The 17403-nt window shown below is 51.2% G+C and overlaps 5 protein-coding genes across 5 annotated transcripts; 3 read left to right on the top strand and 2 right to left on the bottom strand.

Moving 5' to 3' along the window:
• Window positions 1-861: 861 nt before the first annotated feature.
• On the top strand, window positions 862-2386 carry N7457_000323 (MFS transporter; the record flags this gene model as incomplete). The annotated part of the gene is made up of 2 exons (XM_057171391.1): window positions 862-1142; window positions 1192-2386. 2 exons carry the CDS (start codon window positions 862-864, stop codon window positions 2384-2386), a joined length of 1476 nt encoding a protein of 491 aa, XP_057035294.1.
• An 856-nt stretch (window positions 2387-3242) lies between these two features.
• N7457_000324 (uncharacterized protein) lies at window positions 3243-5805 on the top strand (the record flags this gene model as incomplete). Its single annotated transcript, XM_057171392.1, has 6 exons — window positions 3243-3259; window positions 3471-3633; window positions 3790-4059; window positions 4144-4266; window positions 4498-4665; window positions 5188-5805. 6 exons carry the CDS (start codon window positions 3243-3245, stop codon window positions 5803-5805), a joined length of 1359 nt encoding a protein of 452 aa, XP_057035295.1.
• A 3434-nt stretch (window positions 5806-9239) lies between these two features.
• On the top strand, window positions 9240-11154 carry N7457_000325 (sugar porter family MFS transporter; the record flags this gene model as incomplete). Its single annotated transcript, XM_057171393.1, has 6 exons — window positions 9240-9319; window positions 9391-9854; window positions 9907-10268; window positions 10321-10470; window positions 10528-10832; window positions 10890-11154. The coding sequence occupies 6 exons, from the start codon at window positions 9240-9242 to the stop codon at window positions 11152-11154; spliced, it is 1626 nt and encodes a 541-aa protein (XP_057035296.1).
• A 967-nt stretch (window positions 11155-12121) lies between these two features.
• N7457_000326 (SH3 domain protein) lies at window positions 12122-14600 on the bottom strand (the record flags this gene model as incomplete). Its single annotated transcript, XM_057171394.1, has 2 exons — window positions 12122-13030; window positions 13083-14600. 2 exons carry the CDS (start codon window positions 14598-14600, stop codon window positions 12122-12124), a joined length of 2427 nt encoding a protein of 808 aa, XP_057035297.1.
• Window positions 14601-15801: 1201 nt separating this feature from the next.
• Window positions 15802-17208, bottom strand: N7457_000327 (putative cell division protein kinase (Ctk1); the record flags this gene model as incomplete). Its single annotated transcript, XM_057171395.1, has 5 exons — window positions 15802-15834; window positions 15885-16040; window positions 16099-16929; window positions 16990-17098; window positions 17153-17208. 5 exons carry the CDS (start codon window positions 17206-17208, stop codon window positions 15802-15804), a joined length of 1185 nt encoding a protein of 394 aa, XP_057035298.1.
• Window positions 17209-17403: the final 195 nt, after the last annotated feature.

Below are 17403 nucleotides of genomic sequence, written 5' to 3' on the forward strand. Positions count from 1 at the left end.
TGACGCTTGCCAATCAAAACACTGGATTGTGAGGCCCCCCTCGCATGGTCCCTTCGATCGAGGCCAGCATGGGAGACTGTCAGGAAGTACTCAAGGGCATTTAATCCGCACTCGGGCTTTGAAACGCATAAAGAGCTTCTCAATCCCCGCCTAAGATTCTCTTTTCTCCTTCTCTTCCTCAGGGGCAGCGGGCCTGTCAACTCCACTCTTTACAACACCCGCTACCTTTGCCGCTCTTTTATTTTTTAGAGACTGGGCTCTGACTCGATTGCCGGGTGCTCTGATTAGATCGTCTTTAGATCAGATCTTTGACATGGGCAAACCATGCTTGAATGGAATTTTTATGAGCCGCACAAGAGATCACCCGTTGACATAATCATTCGAATGGGTGAATTGGATAGAGAGAGTCGCATTCAAACACGAAGTACGGACTAGATAGATCAGGTACTATTTAGGTGCTCAGCACATCCCCAAAGCCCCCACAGCCGGCCCCGGGCGGCCCCGACCGATAGCCCGAGGCTTAACCCAAATGCCCAGCAAAGCTTCATTATCCTGCTAGTCCAGCCCACCTGGACCCCTCCGATATGGGATTACAAAGCGAGAGTCAGATGGAACTAGGCAATTGCTAGAAGGATCTTAGACAATAGAGAATATTTGTTCTAGAATCGTCTTGTTTTGAATCTGAAGCTCCGGGATCGGCATCGGCCTTCGCATCTATCTGCCGAAAGGGATGATCCTGCGAGTACATGACATCGGCTTTGGTACCCTATCGCCGACAAATGAACTAGAATTTCCGCTGAATACACATAAATTCTTGCTTCTACAAGCAGATTCTGCCACTGTACGGTGTTGATTCCAGCCATGGGACACATGCAGAATAGCAATCTTGTCAATGTACAAGGCAATGCTGAGAAGGGCCTGCCCTCCTTTGATCCAGCATATCTCGTCAAGTGGGATCAAGACGACACATTGAACCCTCAGAACTGGACTCCCAGGTATAAATGGTGGGTGACATTTCAACTGGGTATGCTTGCTTTAGCAGGCAGTCTGGGATCAAGCATCACCACGCCGGCCGATGACACCATCGCGGAGTATACTGGCGTGAGCAGCGAGGCCTCTGTTTTAGATGTGTCCCTGTATCTGTGAGTCAATTTTGAAACCACACATCAGAGATGATACTAATGGCGACAGCCTCGGTTTCGTTTTCGGGCCTATCATCTGGGCACCTCTTTCAGAGATCTGGGGACGAAGAGTCAGCATCCTCCCTGCGGTCTTTTGCTTAGCGCTTTTCTCCATCGGCACGGGTGTGAGCACAAATGCAGCGTCGGTGTTCGTCACCCGTTTCTTCGCAGGGTTCTTCGGCTCCGCACCGATCAGCAATGTCACCGCGGCCCTGGGTGATATCTGGAGTAAAGAGACACGAGGTACGGCAGTCAGTCTCTACGCAGTCGCAGTGAATGGCGGCCCAGCTCTGGGTCCAGTGATTGGTGCAGCAATCGTGCTGAATCCCAATATGGGATGGCGCTGGACAGCATATATACATGCAATTTGGGTGTTCGTTGTGTTCGCATTGACCTTCTTCTGTCTGCCAGAGGTATACCCGCTGGTTCTGCTCAAGCGTAAAGCGCAGCAACTGCGCAAGGACACAAATGACTCCGGATTTTACCACCCGCATGAGCATTTGAAACTCGACGTCAAGTCAGTTCTCACTAAACAACTCGCTCGCCCATTGAGAATGTTATTGACTGAGCCGATTGTCACGTGTATTGCCTTTTACGCTTCCTTTGTCTACGGAGTCATGTACCTCACACTAGAGGTATTTCCACTCGCATTCCAAGAAGCTCGAGGCTGGAATCGACTGATCGGCTCATTGCCGTTTCTGGGTTTGCTGATAGGTGTTATATCGTCGGTTGGCCTCAATATCTGGAACCAATATCGCTACAACGAAATCTCCAAGGAGGCTAATGGGAGATCAGTCCCCGAAGCACGACTTCCACCTATGGCGTTTGGGGCGGTGTTCTTTGTTATTGGACTGTTTTGGTTTGCTTGGACTGCTGAACCACCTCACCACTGGATCTTACCATGTCTGGCGGCTGTTTTTATAGGCATTGGGTTCAACTGCATCTTCCAACAGTGTTTGAACTTTTTGATCGATGTGTACAAGCTTTATGCTGCTAGCTCAACGGCGGCTGTGACTTTTCTTCGAAGTTTGCTGGCTGCCGGGCTTCCACTGGCGGCTAAGCCAATGATCCGGGCTTTGGGGATTGGCCCTGCCATTTCTATCATTGGAGCTGTGGCTGCAGTACTGCTGCCAGTACCTTTTTTGTTCATGAAGTATGGCCCAAAGCTGCGGGGGTTATCAAAGCTTGCGCCTGAAGATTCATAACTCCCAGACAAATGTGTTTTATGATTATACGATCTACATGTGAAGCTGAATATCCATTTTGCTGGTAACTCCTGTTTTTTTCATATACAATACTCTCCTTAAAGAGAGGGACCGATATGTTTTATGATGTGCCAGGTCAGTGTATGGCGTTCAAGGATCCTTATTTATTTAGCCCTATAACTAGCTATATGAGTTTGATTAAGAGCACAATTTTATAATACAAGTCTCTTTCTTTACTAGTACATTGATCTTTTACACAAGCTTGTCACTAAAATCCTTTTATTATATACTCTAGTGATTATTTTCTAAAAATCCAAAACCTACAACCTCTAGCAGAATATCGCATGATAAATGAGCACTCGAGCCATCCCTATAAGTAAGTTAGTCAAATCATCCAGATACTCCTGGCCCGGGGGATGGTTCTTCTTCAATATCAACTTTCAAGTGTATATCCCCATACAAAATCCGAGTACTAAATCGAGCAATGCGCCTTGTACCTCGAGGGAAACATGATACGACGAGATTGCCGGCTGCTCTGCCCAAACCTGAGCCGAGGATCTTCTGATACTCAGGAGTTCCATATTCAAAAGACAAGGTTGCCTGATCATCTAAATCCACACTCGGATTATCAATCCAGTCAGGGAAGATCGATCTCATCAATAGTCCTGACGTGGGTCGATTGATGACAGTGTCAAACATAATATACTTCAGAGTGTTAATGTCATGGTCAATCTCATAGATAGCCTTAGCAACTTCACTCCAGTGCGGCCCATTAACCCTTATGATGCTCGCAACAAAAAGGATTCCCAGTCCAGCCGCAATAGAGTATGAGTTCGCACTCTGTGCCCTAAACTTCATGATCGGCTCCTCGATGTAGGTCTCCTGTTCAATGATGACATACCGCAGTTGCTCACCCTCCGCCAAAAGGCCACGATAGATGCCTAAAAACGCGGTGGGGTTCATTACAAGATATGCTTGCGGTATCCAGAACCGCTGGTTTAGCTCTGGACGGTTAATTAGAAATCTCAAGGTCATGTCTGCCGGGGGAATAGGGCAGCCTGGCACTTGTGGGGCTGCTATCCAGAGTTGGAGTCGAGCTCCAAGACGTTGATACTCAGCTTCTTGCTCTTTTGTCTCCTCATCTGCAGGTGCTACAGACATCATTCCTCGACGCAACGAATCCCAGCTGGGGCGATCGCTCGCTAGGGGGCGCATTGGCCGAGGAGACTTTGGTTGAGGAGTCGCTGGTATAGGGCCCACTGGCCGAGGAAACAATCGCCGAGGAATCGCCGATCGAGAACTACTTCGTCGAATAGTCGCTGATCGAGAACTACTGCGTCGAATAGTCGCTGATCGAGAACTCCTTGCTCGAGTAGTCAGTGATTGAGAGGACACTGGTTTAGGACCCTCTGGTCGAGGAGTCACTGGTTGAGGAACCTGCGGTTGAGGAGCCTGCGGTTGAGGAGCCTGCGGTTGAGGAGCCTGCGGTTGAGGAGCCTGCGGTTGAGGAGCCTGCGGTTGAGGAGCCTGCGGTTGAGGAGCCTCTGATTGAGGAGTCTCTGGCCGAGGAGCCTCCAGTTGAGGAACCTCCGGTTGAGGAACCTGCGGTTGAGGGGCCTGCGGCTGAGGAACCTGTGATTGAGGAGATTCTCGTGGATGTCGATTGTATGGTGGTACTCCACGACCACGTGGTCTAGGAGCCTCCGGTTGAGGAGCTTCTAGTCGAGGAGAGAATGATTGAGGAGCGACTGGTCTAGGAGCCGCCAGTAGTTCAGGAGCCTCCGGTTGAGGGGCCTCCGGTTGAGGGGCCTGCGGTTGAGAGGCCTGCGGCTGAGGAACCTGTGGTTGAGGAGATTCTCGTGGATGTCGATTGTATGGTGGTACTCCACGACCACGTGGTCTAGGAGCCTCCGGTTGAGGAGCTTCTAGTCGAGGAGAGAATGGTTGAGGATCGACCGGTCTAGGAGCCGCTACTGGTTCAGGAGCCTCTGGTTGAGGAGCCTCTGGTATAGGAGATAATGGTCGAGGAAATTCTCGTGGATGTCGGTGATATGCTAGTACACCACGACCTCGTGGCTCAGGAGCCTCTGGTTGAGGAGCCTCTGGTATAGGAGATAACGATCGAGGAGATTCTCGTGGATATCGGTAATATGCTGGTACTCCACGACCTCGTGGCTCAGGAGCCTCTGGTTGAGGAGACACTGGTCGGGGAGCCGATGGTCGAGGAGCTAACATATCAGGATCCACTGGTTCAGGAGCGTCTGGTTGAAGAGGCTCTAGTAGAGGAGAGAATAGTTGAGGAGCGACCGGTCTAAGAGCGACCGGTCTAGGAGCCACCGGTCTAGGAGCCACTAGTTCAGGGGCCTCTGATTGGGGAGATACTAGCATAGGAGACACTGGTCGGGGAGCCGATGGTCGAGGAGCCAACATATTAGGATCCACTGGTTCAGGATCGTCTGGTTGAAGAGGCTCTAGTAGAGGAGAGAATAGTTGAGGAGCGACCGGTCTATGAGCCACTAGTTTAGGGGCCTCTGATTGGGGAGATACTAGCATAGGAGCCTCTGGTTGTGGAGATGCTTGTCGATAGGACACTGCTCGAGGAGCCACTGGCCGAGGAGCTATAAGTTGAGGAGCTTCTGGCCGAGCAGCCTCTAGTAGAGGAGAGAATAGTTGAGGAGCCACCGGTCTAGGAGCCACTATTTCAGGAGCCTCTGGTTGTGGTCGAGGAGCCCCCAGTAGAGGAGAGAATAGTTGAGGAGCCACCGGTCTAGGAGCTACTAGTTTAGGACCCTCTGGTTCAGGAGCCTCTGGTGGAGGAGCCTCTGGTTGAGGAGCCTCTGGTTGCGGAGATTCTCGTGGATGTCGATTGTATGGTGGTACTCCACGACCTCGTCGTCGAGGAACCTCTGCTTGAGGAGCCACTGGTTGAGAGGCCACTGGTTGAGGAGCCACTGGCTGAGGGGCCACTGGCTGAGGGGCCACTGGTTGAGGAGCCACTGGTTGAGGAGCCACTGGTTGCGGAGCCACTGGCTGAGGGGCCACTGGTTGAGGAGCCACTGGTTGCGGAGCCACTGGTTGGGGAGCCTCTGGTTGGGGAGCCTCTGGTTGAGGAGCCTCTGCTCGAGGAGATCCTAGTTGATAAGATACTAGTTCAGGAGCCTCGGGTTGAGGAGACGCTCGTGGAAAAAAGAAAAGAGCCTCAGGTTGAGGAGATGTTTCTCCAGGAGACTCTGGTTGAGGAGATGCTTCTCGGGGAGGCTCTGGTCGAGAAGACTCTGGTCGAGAAGACTCTGGTTGAGGAGAGACTGGTCGAAATCTCACTCGTCGAGAACTCACTCGTCGAGGAGACCCTGATTGACGAAGCGCCGGTCGAGGAGCCCCTGACTGAGGAGCCCCTGACTGAGGAGCCTCTGGTGTAAAACTCACTCGTCGAGAACTCCCTCGTCCAGGAGACACTGGCCGAGGAGCCTCTGGTTGTTCTTCGCTAAGGCGAGGGCGCTTAGATTCGTGTGAATCTGGATCTCGAGAACCTTCCAAGCCATTCCCGTGTAACCCATCGTCTTCCTCCACGGGGGCCGGACGCTTTTGCCCACGTGGGTCGAACGGGAAGCGTCTGGAAGCTGAACGGGGGGCCGCACCGGAATCATAACCGCTGAGTACTGATGATGTAGGGAAGGTGGTAGAAACTTCCTCCTCATCAAAGCGTACTGATGATTCAGGGAAAGAGGAAGGTACAGGTAAGTATTGGGGACCATAACTGAAGCGCTCTGCTGATGTAGGGAAAGAGGTAGGAATTTCATCATCACCGTCATTGCTCATTTCAACATCATTCGATCCAGGTGTGATGCTCGTGGGGTCAGCAACAAATGGCCTGGCAATGGGCAAGTCTTCAGGTAAAATCCATCCTGGTGAACGAGGTCTCGCGGATTCACCGTTTCTAGGAATAGACCTTAGTGGACGGAGAGGCAATTCTTCCTCGTGAGAGAATAGCCGCGGGGTTGGGGCTTCGTCTGGGTTCATTGTTAGGATTGCTGTAAGTTAGCCGTGTATATAAAATAGACGTCTGAATGGGAGTGGTTAGAATAGTAGATAAAGTTGTTGGGTTGCTTGGTGCAGTTATCTGGAAGATGAGCTGTAGAGATGGGCATATGCGCGGTTATATAGCTGTGACTACGTTCATTCATGGATCCTCCTCGAGTACTGTTGACCCTTCCTTCTTGGAAAGATGAAACAGGACGCAAATAGGGTCCTATTTGCAGACTGACTAGAACACAAGAGGTGAAGACTCGAACAAAGGAAAGAAGTGAACAGAGCAAGGCTCTCAAAGACAGGCGACAAAGGGACTCGAAATTATATCGAACGTCACGACGACAACAATAGAGCCAAGTCCGAATGTAATAACGAAAATAACAAAGAGAGGCCTAACAATGCTGGTCGAAATAGACAGGAGATGCGAAAGTAGGGCTTTATGAAAGAGCTGAGACGTGTGCCAGATCTAATTCTGATAGCCCAGGTCCTCAAAACCTGTCAAGCAACAATGTACTCTGTTACTCATGAATGAATGTCTACGCTATACATAGGATGGACAAGTAGAGGTTAGTATCGAATCATTCGCACATGCCAAAAGACCAATCAACGATTGACTGACCTGCTAATCAGAGATATCAGCCGAGAGCAGACGACAGATATGCAAGTTATCAGGAAACCTCCAAAGTCTACAAGTATGTCTCTTTTGCACAAGACCTCGAGACTACGGAGACAACCCCGTAGGATTCAAGGCCGTCATTGGATTATTCCAGTCAACTGTGATTGAATGAGTACGATGAATCAACCCGACTAATTGATCTCCTGCAAAGGGCAAGTGCCATTCATTCACGGCTTTTCATGGTCGTTGAAGCGAATTTTGGAGAGACTGTATTTTGAAAAAGCAGGCCTTTCACTCTGGAGATTGACCATCCACGATCTCAGATTCCAAGCCATCTCAGTCTCGACTGAGCAAGACCATGGGTCAACCCGAATCGTGTATCTTGAAAGAACCTGCACGACCTCTTGAGGACTTCCAAGCGTTCGTTGGTCAACATAGAAAACAAATCCGGTATGATTATATCGTCCACCGATGTGCTTCCGACTTGCTTTGGCCACACTGAAGTTGGAGTCTGGTGTGTGATCTCATCGAACGGGAGATGGTTCTTCGGATTCGACAGCATAATAACCAGGATATAATAAATCCTGCATACTCCGTAGTAGTCTGCAAGACCTCTGACTGGTCGCATTGGCCATTCGGGTCCTTTGGCAGAAAGCTTTGGTCTGGCCGATAAAAGGACGAACTGGAGCACGTCGATCGAGGTTCTGTTGACATCGGAAACCAGGTTGAAACGTTTTCACGGTTTGACCGGGTCTGTGATCGGGATTCCTAGTTCAAGGCCAATATAGCTAACATGCTGAATTAGTATTTTCTCCAAGTCTCATCATAGCGAGTTGATCGCTAATAAACTCCTCCGCATCCGGGATTGGATGTCCATGTCGTGTGTATCGAACGCGACGCTTAGATGTTACCAGCCAAACTCGGCAGCAGATCTAGTATTATAAGATGAAGAACAATTGCTCCGCACCTGGACAAGACGCTGGGGATCAAGAGGTTACAATGCATGTGACGCGAAACGAAGAGCCAATTTACGCGACCTCTCTGAATGGAGATAAAGATCAACATACAAGGATCAGGTTAAATTGCGGCGCTCAGCAGAGCAAGCCACAGGCGAATGGCGCCATAAGGCTAAATACCGGCATATGGTTGGACGTTGTGCCTACTCTGTACGGAGTACTCCGTATACCTGATTTAGTGTGTTCACTTGCTGAAAAAAAAGAATTTAGCCGGTATCCGAAGCCCGGAATGCACGTATGAAACTATCTACTCCGGACCACATGGGCACTGCGCCGTCAAAGAAACACGGGGATATTGGGGAAAAGGGAACTTTTTCAAACTCGTCTCATCGGGAAAAGCATTCTTAAAAGAGCCTTCAATGCTTGCCTCCGAACTGTTTCCAGCGTTGCACTTCCAATCGCTCGGGTCGCGGCGCATTTGGCGCATGTCATCGAGTAGGGCAACCAGGTGAAACATCTATCTGGGGGCCTTGTTTGTCGCATGACTCTCATTGGCTCCGAATATTCCCTTTGAGACCGCGTCTTTTATTTGCTCCCGGGTGGTTGCATCGGTCTTGGCCGCCTTGGCCTCCGTCTGCTATTACGCTTTTAATATAGACGAGATAGAGGCAGTGGCAGGGCCGAATTCCTTTTTCACGCCGAGGATGAGTCAAGTCTTCCGATGCCATTCGGCTGGGAACGGAATACGAACAGAGAAGAGGAAAAAGAATACAAGCTAATAGATCAGCACGTTCCTTTCGGGGCTTGCGCCAAGTTCAGCCATCACGTCCGCCAAGCGATGCTACGACGCCGTCGCAAGATCCTATACGCCAGTTCAGGGATTGACACCAACTGCAGTTAGTTCGCTTGGTTTAGGGTTAACAAAGCGGGAAGTACTCGTACGAAGTACAACATACCGTGGGTACTTTTTCGTACTGTATGTGTGTATGTGGTGTGTATCTGATTGGACCAGTCAGAGAGCCTCGTCCATGGCCCCCAAATGGGCTTTTGCCATGGAATCTCCTCCCCGCGACGCCCAACGCCTTCCCCGTATCTTGGTCAGCCCCATGCACTGGCCTGACCCCGGTTTTCTCGGATTACCGCTTTGGTCAATCCGGGGAGATTTGTGGATTGGGGTAAGTGTGGGCTATATAACCCGCTGATCGGCATTTTTTTCTCTGCAGCGTCTCGATCTTTGCTATCTTGCGACATCATGGGGATTCCAAGGTTCTTTGGCTTCAGAGGCAGGTCTTTGAACCTCGCCATCAGTTCTCTCGGCAGTCTTGATTTCCTGTATGATATATCACTGGGAGATTTCTCCCTTGGTCGTTTGGTTTTGGACGAACGCACTAACAAATCCCTAGGCTGTTTGGTTATGATCAAGGTATCACGGGTGGTCTGCTCGACCTGCCCTCTTTCATCAAATACTTCCCTGAGATCAACCCCAGTGATCCAGAGATCGCGGACAACCCGGCTGCCAGATCCCAGCGCAGCACAAACCAAGGCATTGCTGTTGCATCATACAATCTGGGCTGCTTCCTTGGCTCCATCCTGACCATCTTTGTCGGAAACCCGCTCGGCCGACGGCGCACTATTTTCTGTGGCTGCACAATCATGACTATAGGCGCATTATTGCAATGTACCTCATATAGTCTGCCGCATTTCATTGTCGGTCGAATCGTCACAGGCGTAGGCAATGGTATGAACACAAGTACTGTACCGACATGGCAATCCGAATCATCCAAGGCTCACGACCGTGGTAAGATGGTCATGATTGAGGGTATGCTGATTACTGGTGGTATTACTTTGAGTTACTGGATTAATTACGGTGAGTGGATTCCTCTATCGCGTATACAATGCAATTGCTAATTCCTAATTAGGGATGTCATTCATCGGAGACAACGAAGTGGCCTGGCGATTCCCCCTCGCCTTCCAGATCACCTTCGCTGTTATCATTTTCTGCTCCATTCTCAACCTTCCCGAGTCTCCTAGATGGCTGGTCATGCAAGGCCGGACGGATGAGGCCTTGGAGGTTCTTGAGTGTCTGAATGAGAAACCCCGCGATGACCCATATATTCAGAACGAGCTCCTCGCCATCCAGGAAACCGTTAAAGAAATGTCCAAGGGCTCCTTTAGAAGTCTGTTCGACATGAGCGAGTACCGCGAATTCCACCGTGTGGCACTCGCCTATGTCAACCAGATGTTCCAGCAGATTTCCGGAATCAATCTGATCACCTACTACGTAAGACCTCCACACTCAAGATACAAAGTGCGATACTAACGCTATTTATCAGGCACCTTCATTATATAAAGAGATCGGTCTGGGTGACGGCAATCTCCCAAAACTGCTAGCCGCCTGCAACGGCACAGAGTATCTCATGGCTGCATTCATCCCTATCTTCATTATTGAAAGAGTCGGCCGCCGCCCACTGATGCTGTTCGGCGTATGTGCCCACCAAATCCCAATTCCAGACCTCATCGACTAACAAGACCCCCAACAGGCCGCCGGCATGTCCATTTCCATGGCCGTTCTCGCAGGCACCAACTACCGCCTCACTTACCTCGGCGACAGCAAAGCCGGTATCGGCCAGGCCGTCTTCCTCTTCGTCTTCAACACCTTCTTTGCCATCGGCTGGCTCGGCATGACATGGCTGTACCCGGCCGAAATCGTGCCTCTGCGCATCCGTGCCCCGACCAACGCATTGGCCACCAGCGCCAACTGGATCTTCAACTTCATGGTCGTCATGGTCACCCCCGTTGCATTCGAGAATATCGGATATAAGACCTATGTCATTTTTGCTGTCATGTAAGCTGCGACCGTTCCGATCCTCTAAGCCCCAAAACCAGACTGACAGCATCACAGTAACGCATTCATGTTCCCCTGTGTATACTTCTTCTTCCCGGAAACCCGCTACCGATCTCTGGAAGAGATGGACGCCATCTTCAAGAAATCGACCAACGTCTTCAATGCCGTTACGATCTCTATCAAAGAACCTTATCGCTATGACAAGCATGGCCAGCTCAAGGATGAGTATCTTGAAGAGGCTCTGCGCCAGGACAATACCGATAAGCACGTCGCGGGAGGCAAGTTCGAAAGTGATGAGAGTGCTAATGATGTTAAGGCTTGAGTGGCTGGAAAAAAAGGGGTGTAGCTTATGTATGTTTTGACTATTTTTATACCCGCGGTGCCGAGTGTGATTTGATAGATGTATCTCTTCACTAATACTGTTTATAAACATTGAATGTATATGGCTTTTATTATGATATTGCTTTGGTTTCTTTTCATGTAGTTGTTTTTTATGCCGTAGGCAGTGACCGCATGTGTATTGTTCGTGCTAGTAAGACCAACAACTTGATACATCCTAGTAGCTTGATGGTACATAGTAGATATATGTAGGCTCGGAAGGTGCAAGTACCATACGGATGTCTTGAGATTAGGTATACTATGTCACATAAAAATTTCGAGCCATCGCAGTAGCAATGCACAGACATCACAAGTAATGATAAGATTTCTTTAAATTCTACATAGATATGAATGTAAACTATCTGTGGTGGAACAAGTCGAATGAATAGGGTATTCCAGCTCATCTCAGCGTGACACGCAAATTATCGCCCGAGGTCGATGTCAATCGACGAAGAGACTTGAAGATGCTTGCAACTTCGAGTCAAGAGAAAAAAAAGAAAAAAAAAAAAAAAAGGGGGTGACACAATCACATAAAAGGGTAGTAAAAAGAGAAAGGGGGGGGGGGAAAGTACCTAAGTATGAAGAGTTTGCCCAGTCTTTTGTTGACATTACATGGATACCTGTAGGAAAAAGAAACAAGACGGTGTCCAAGACGGGAAATTTGAAGAAAACACGACAGGAAGAAAAAAGTAAATGAGTCAAATGCGGAGATATGCATCCAGCGCAAGGCATAGATTCAAAGGAGAGTTCGTTCGTCGCGGACGCAGGTAAGGGATATCAAGATTGGGGCCAGCAACGTGGTCATACAAGGCAAGCTCATGTCCGTCCAGCGGGATCACTGACGGGTCAGTGGGAATGCCTATGTTCTGCACAGGATGGTTGGTACTATGCAGTGATGAGGGTCATTCAAATTAGGCATCCTGGGCAGGAGCGGGCTGGACGGGAGCAGCTTCTGTGGCAGCAGCCTGAAGAGGAGCAGGGACGGGAGTGGCCTGGACTGGGGCAGCCTGTAGAGGAGCAGGGACAGGGGCGTTCTGGACAGGGGCAGCTTGGAGAGGAGCAGGGACGGGAGCAACTGCCGCGGCAGCAGTCGGCACAGGAGCAGGCTGAACAGGGACAGGTTGAGTAGTAGCAGCCTGAACAGGACTACCCGGGGCAGAAACAGGCTTTCGTGAGATCGAGCCGGATGGAGAAGTTGGCATGGAACCTGGAAGTGCTGGGAGCTCGCCAGTTGGGGCAGGAGCAGGCGCAGCAGCGGCCAATGGGCTCGACACAGCCGGTGCAGCAGGAGCAGCCATCGATGGAGCGGCATTGCTGCCACTGTTACTGCGTTGGCGTTGGTTGATAGGCATGACAGGTCGCTGCATCCCAGGGGCTCCGTGTGGACCAGGGCTCATCGAGCGGGGGCCGGGAGACATCGAACGAGGGCCAGGCATTCCACCCGGTCCGGGAGACATGGATCGTGGTGGTCCTCTAGGCCCAGGGGACATGGAGCGAGGGCCAGGCATACCGCCTGGTCCAGGTGACATCGAGCGGGGGACTGGCGGGTACTGAGCAGCACCACCGGAGGGGCCGGGATAAGGACGGGCAGGCGGAGGACCACTAGGGGAACTTGGGCGGGCATCCTGAGGGTAGAATCGTCCGGCAGCAGGAGGAGGGCCTCCAGACATCATTGGGCGACCGTCGGGACCCATAATGGGGGGCCGGCGAGAGCCGGGAGGGCCAGGAGCCGGTCGGGCACGAGGCATCACAGGGCGAGCTGACAAGCACGAACGAGGGGCCACTCCTTGCTGGGGACCATTTAGGCGCGCGCAGAGAGCCTGCAAGAGTAAGTTAGCATTTGATTTTGGCAAACAGTTTGGAAACACATACCCATCCATCATCGTACTCGTGAACCAGGCGCACAAGTGCTCCAGCGCGAAGGCCAAGCTCATCCTCCATAGAGGGGTTGAAATCCATTTGCACACGGTAAACATTGTTAGGGGGTGGTGGGCCAGCGGCCATGGCGCCTGCTGCACCCGCTGCTGCACCTGCACCTGCAGCGGCAATGGGGACAATGGGAGCACCGGCAGGCATGGTCGAGGATTGGGTGGAGTTAGACGGGGAATGGCCGTGTGATTCTGCAGATTGGTAGCGAGCAGAATCATCAGAGTCCGGAGACGAAGCAGCGGCGCCAGCGGCGCCAGCGGCAGCACCCACAGCTGCGGCACCGACCGCGGCAGCCGCAACAGTCGGTCCAGAAGGTCCAGTGCTGGATTCGGCGATTGAAGGTGCATTTTGGGCAACAGGAGCCGGGGCCGGATTGAACGGGTTCACAGGGTCACTGAATGGGTTCGAACCGCTGCCAGCGGACTTTGGCGGAGTAGGAGGCGGCGATTCGCCAGTGAGATTGCGAGAGGCAACGGCGACAGAGCCAGCTGCAGCACCTGCAACACTAGCACCCACCACACCAGCGGCGGCCGGGCTCAAGGAGTTAGCACCGCCGAGGGTGGCCGGATTGACGGCACCATTAACAGACAGATCAGGCGCGAATTGTGTCACAGGGCGAACATTGAGCTGCGGGGGATTCGTGGGAGTTTGCGGCTTAGAAGGAGGTGGTGGGAAGGAAGCAGCGATGCCCTCGGGCAGGCCCTCGCCGCCAAATTCCTTTTCATTCTCCTTCTGATATCCCTCCTGGCTCTTCTTCTTCTTGCGGATGAAGAAGAAAATGAGAGCAGCAATCAGGCCGACACCGAAGATGACACCGATAGCTACACCAGCTTTTGCACCTCCACTCATACCCTCAGAAGTGGTACTTCCAAGGGCAGTGCTGGAGGCCGATGCAGCCGAATTGGAGGACGACCCAGTTGAGGTTGTCGCGAGGATCTTGTTGACATCCTGGGTAGACTCTGAGGTGGATGCTGAAGTCACAAATGAAGTTGCCGTGAACGGTGTCTCCGACTCGCTGGTAGTAGTAGTAGTAGTAGGTGTGTGCTTTTTGGTCGTTTCAGCCTTGGTAGTCTCGATAGGCTCGGTGGTCTCGGTGGTCTTGGTGGTCTCTGTGGTCTCCGGCTTGGTCTCATGAGTGGTGTGGGGTTGAGTGTGCTTGGTAGTAGTCGGTTCCGGCTTCTCCTTAGTGGTGGCCTCCTCGGTAGCTTCGGCCTCGGTTGTCGCCTTGGTTCTTGTAGGTGCGGCGAGAGGCGCACCGAGACCAGCAGTTGGCGCTGTCGCAGTGTGATGATCGGTGCCGGTCACATAGCCACCCACCTCCCCTTCAAAGTCAGGCTCCATGGTTTTGTAGACGATTACGACATCGCCACGCTCCTCGAGATATCCTCGTTCCTCGAGATTCCCACGCTCCTCCGATTCTTCTGAACTGCGCTCATGTCTGTGGTGCGCATGCCCGTGCATATTGTCGGTGCTTCAGTATCCCAGGATATCGTAAAGCGTTGGTCGAGGTCAGATTGGGGGTCCAGAGCAGGTATCCTAAAAAGAGGAATGACCCAAGATTCCAACGCGAGTGATCGAGCCGGTTTCTGGTTCTGTGTGGAATGTGGATTGAAAGAATGGATGACTGAGATCGGGCACAGCCGATTGTCAAGTCGAAAATAAAAGAAAGGACGTCGACTTCCAGGTCGTACACAGTTTGAAAGAAAGGATAGGGAAAGGATTAGAGAAAGAAAGAGAAAAGCCTCAATCCTCAATACGAGGCCCCGGGGTACCACGAGGAGCCGAAATGAGATCTTGGGACCCTGTGTGTATAGATACCACGTTAGCCGAAATAGGCAGTGATTGACGCCCGGCGGTGTTCTCTGATTGGTTGACAAACGGTACCTGACCCGAAGAAGACAGCAGACCCACGGCCGAGAACCCTGCAGACTCTTTTTTGGTTCAAGGGTTCCAAGGGTCGGAACGAACACTTGTTACACGACCTTTGGACGGGATATACCTAGGTACCTACTTACTCCGTACAGCATATAAGACATCCTATACGCGGCATACGAGATGGTCTGTACCGTCCTGGACAATACAGACGATTACTCTCCCTTGGCAACACGGGAAGCCAAAGCCTATCACGACCGGTCCTTGCTAGCGCAATTTGCCCCCAGAAGGCCCTTCGCTAAGCCAAACTGCACCGCGGGGCACAGACTGTCTATGTTCCCTAGGTACCCTCTTGGGTTGTTTCACCTTAACGCGACGGCCACATTTAATTGATTGTTCGTCCTGTGCGTAATTTCCGGCCTTGCCGGACATGCAATTTTAATTAATTCGGATTTTAGTCATGGCACACGTGCATTACCTGGGCATTGTTTACCCTTATGCAGGTCCCCAGGGGTAAGGCTGCCCCTCCGAAACATCATCGCACTGACTCTTACTTAAATTACACCCAAGAATCACAATGGTGGGTACCTCATTATGTAGAAATCGTTCTCCGAGGTTAGTACATACGTACGGAGTATGAATGTTGTATCATTCACAGGTTCCACCTGGCCACACTTATGATTCCCCCGGTCCACTTGTGCGGCATAACCCGTCGAGGCGTAACGGGAGAGTGGCGTAGCTCCTTCTATGTACTCCGTCCCTCGGAGGCTCATCATACCACTGCGGTGCTTCAGGTGGCGACAAAATATGGATGGGCGAGGGCCTAAGCCTATTGTTAGGCACAGTTGTCTGATATTAGATTGGGGCACCTACCTTTTCTGCTGAGAGTCTTTCGCTGGTCTCATAGCGCAACAGCTGGTTGACCAAATCACGGCCTTTCGAAGACGCACCCGGGAGGATGTCTTCCCAGGACTGCGGAGGGAAAGAGTGGAATTCTACTTTCCCCCAATCTGGCAATTCCCGAACCTCCTGATCAATGGTTATCAATGAAAGTTGCATGTCTTCCCCTAGTAAAAAAAGGACTTACCGGCCAACGTTGTTCGTCCGGAGTGCCCATCAATTTGAAGATGGAGAAAATCAGCGATAAATCACTGCCCACGGGTCCAGAGTCGAAGAGTTGGTGGTGACCGACAGTAATGGCTTCTGCCACTACACATCCGGCTGCCCAGATGTCGAGAGCTGGTCCATATCCTTTAAATCCGAAGAGAATCTCTGGGGCTCGATAGCAAGTTGTGCCCACATCTGTGATTTTCTGGCTAGGTGGCTCAGATCCCGTATCACCCTCTTTCCACGAAATGCCAAAGTCTGCCAAATATGCAGGCCCATTGGGAGATTCCATCAAAATGTTCGAGGGCTTGATGTCTCGATGAATTATACCCAGGCTGTGGAGATGGGCAAGACCGCGGAAAAGGTCTCGCAGAATTGACCGGGTTTGAGAAGCAGTCACTATGCCCCGTCGGAGCAATTGCTCGAAATCATATTTCATGAATGGGAGAACCAAGATGAACCTGCCGCCATCTAGGCTGAATGTCTCTATCAAAGGAAGGATATGCGTATGAGAGGCTTCGCGTAACAGGCGCGCCTCGCGGTGCGCATCATGGGGGGCAGTCATCATATGGGGAATAGTGACCTTCACTGCTCGGACAGTCCCATCCTCCCACTTGGATTTGTAGATAGTGGAGTGGAGGCCATTATAATGATTGACACAAGACTCATATCGACCTATCACTTCCCCGGTTGTGGTCTCTAGTTCTTTAAGATCGTCTTCAGCATGACCTGGGCTACTATTTATCTGTTCCATGGACCCTGCGATTTCAGCTTCATCAATTGCTTGTTGACAGATAGAATTGTATAGTTCCTGGATATAAAAGTCAACGGAAATTGTTCACCTTCCATGTTTAGAAGAATCATCACTCACTTTAGAGGTCGCTTTTTCGTACGCCTCGGTTTCGATTCGCTTTGCTTGGGCCATTGCATCTGCAAACGCGGAGTCAGGCGTGGTAGAAGCTCGCTGATAGGCTGCTGTGCTATAAGTGAATCAGTCGAAAGCTTATGGAAATATAGGTGGGAGAGTCACCCACAGAGACTGTATGACTCGCAGTCGGTCTGTAAACCCAAAACTGTCTTTCCAAGACATGATGAATAGGTAGAATTCGCTGATCAAATAGATATTTGAAATCTAGTAATGATAATTTGCAGATCAATATGGCCGCGTGTAGTCAATGAATTGGGCAAATTAAACATATGGCGCAATCTATTCTGTCTTGAAGAGGAGCTATCAGATCGGATTTCAACCTGAGGCATCAGCAAGGCACCAACTGTCAACGGCGTG

This window comes from Penicillium paradoxum (assembly GCF_028828445.1).
Source record: "Penicillium paradoxum strain IBT 22861 chromosome Unknown utg000002l_segment0_segment0, whole genome shotgun sequence".
NCBI lineage: Eukaryota > Fungi > Ascomycota > Eurotiomycetes > Eurotiales > Aspergillaceae > Penicillium > Penicillium paradoxum.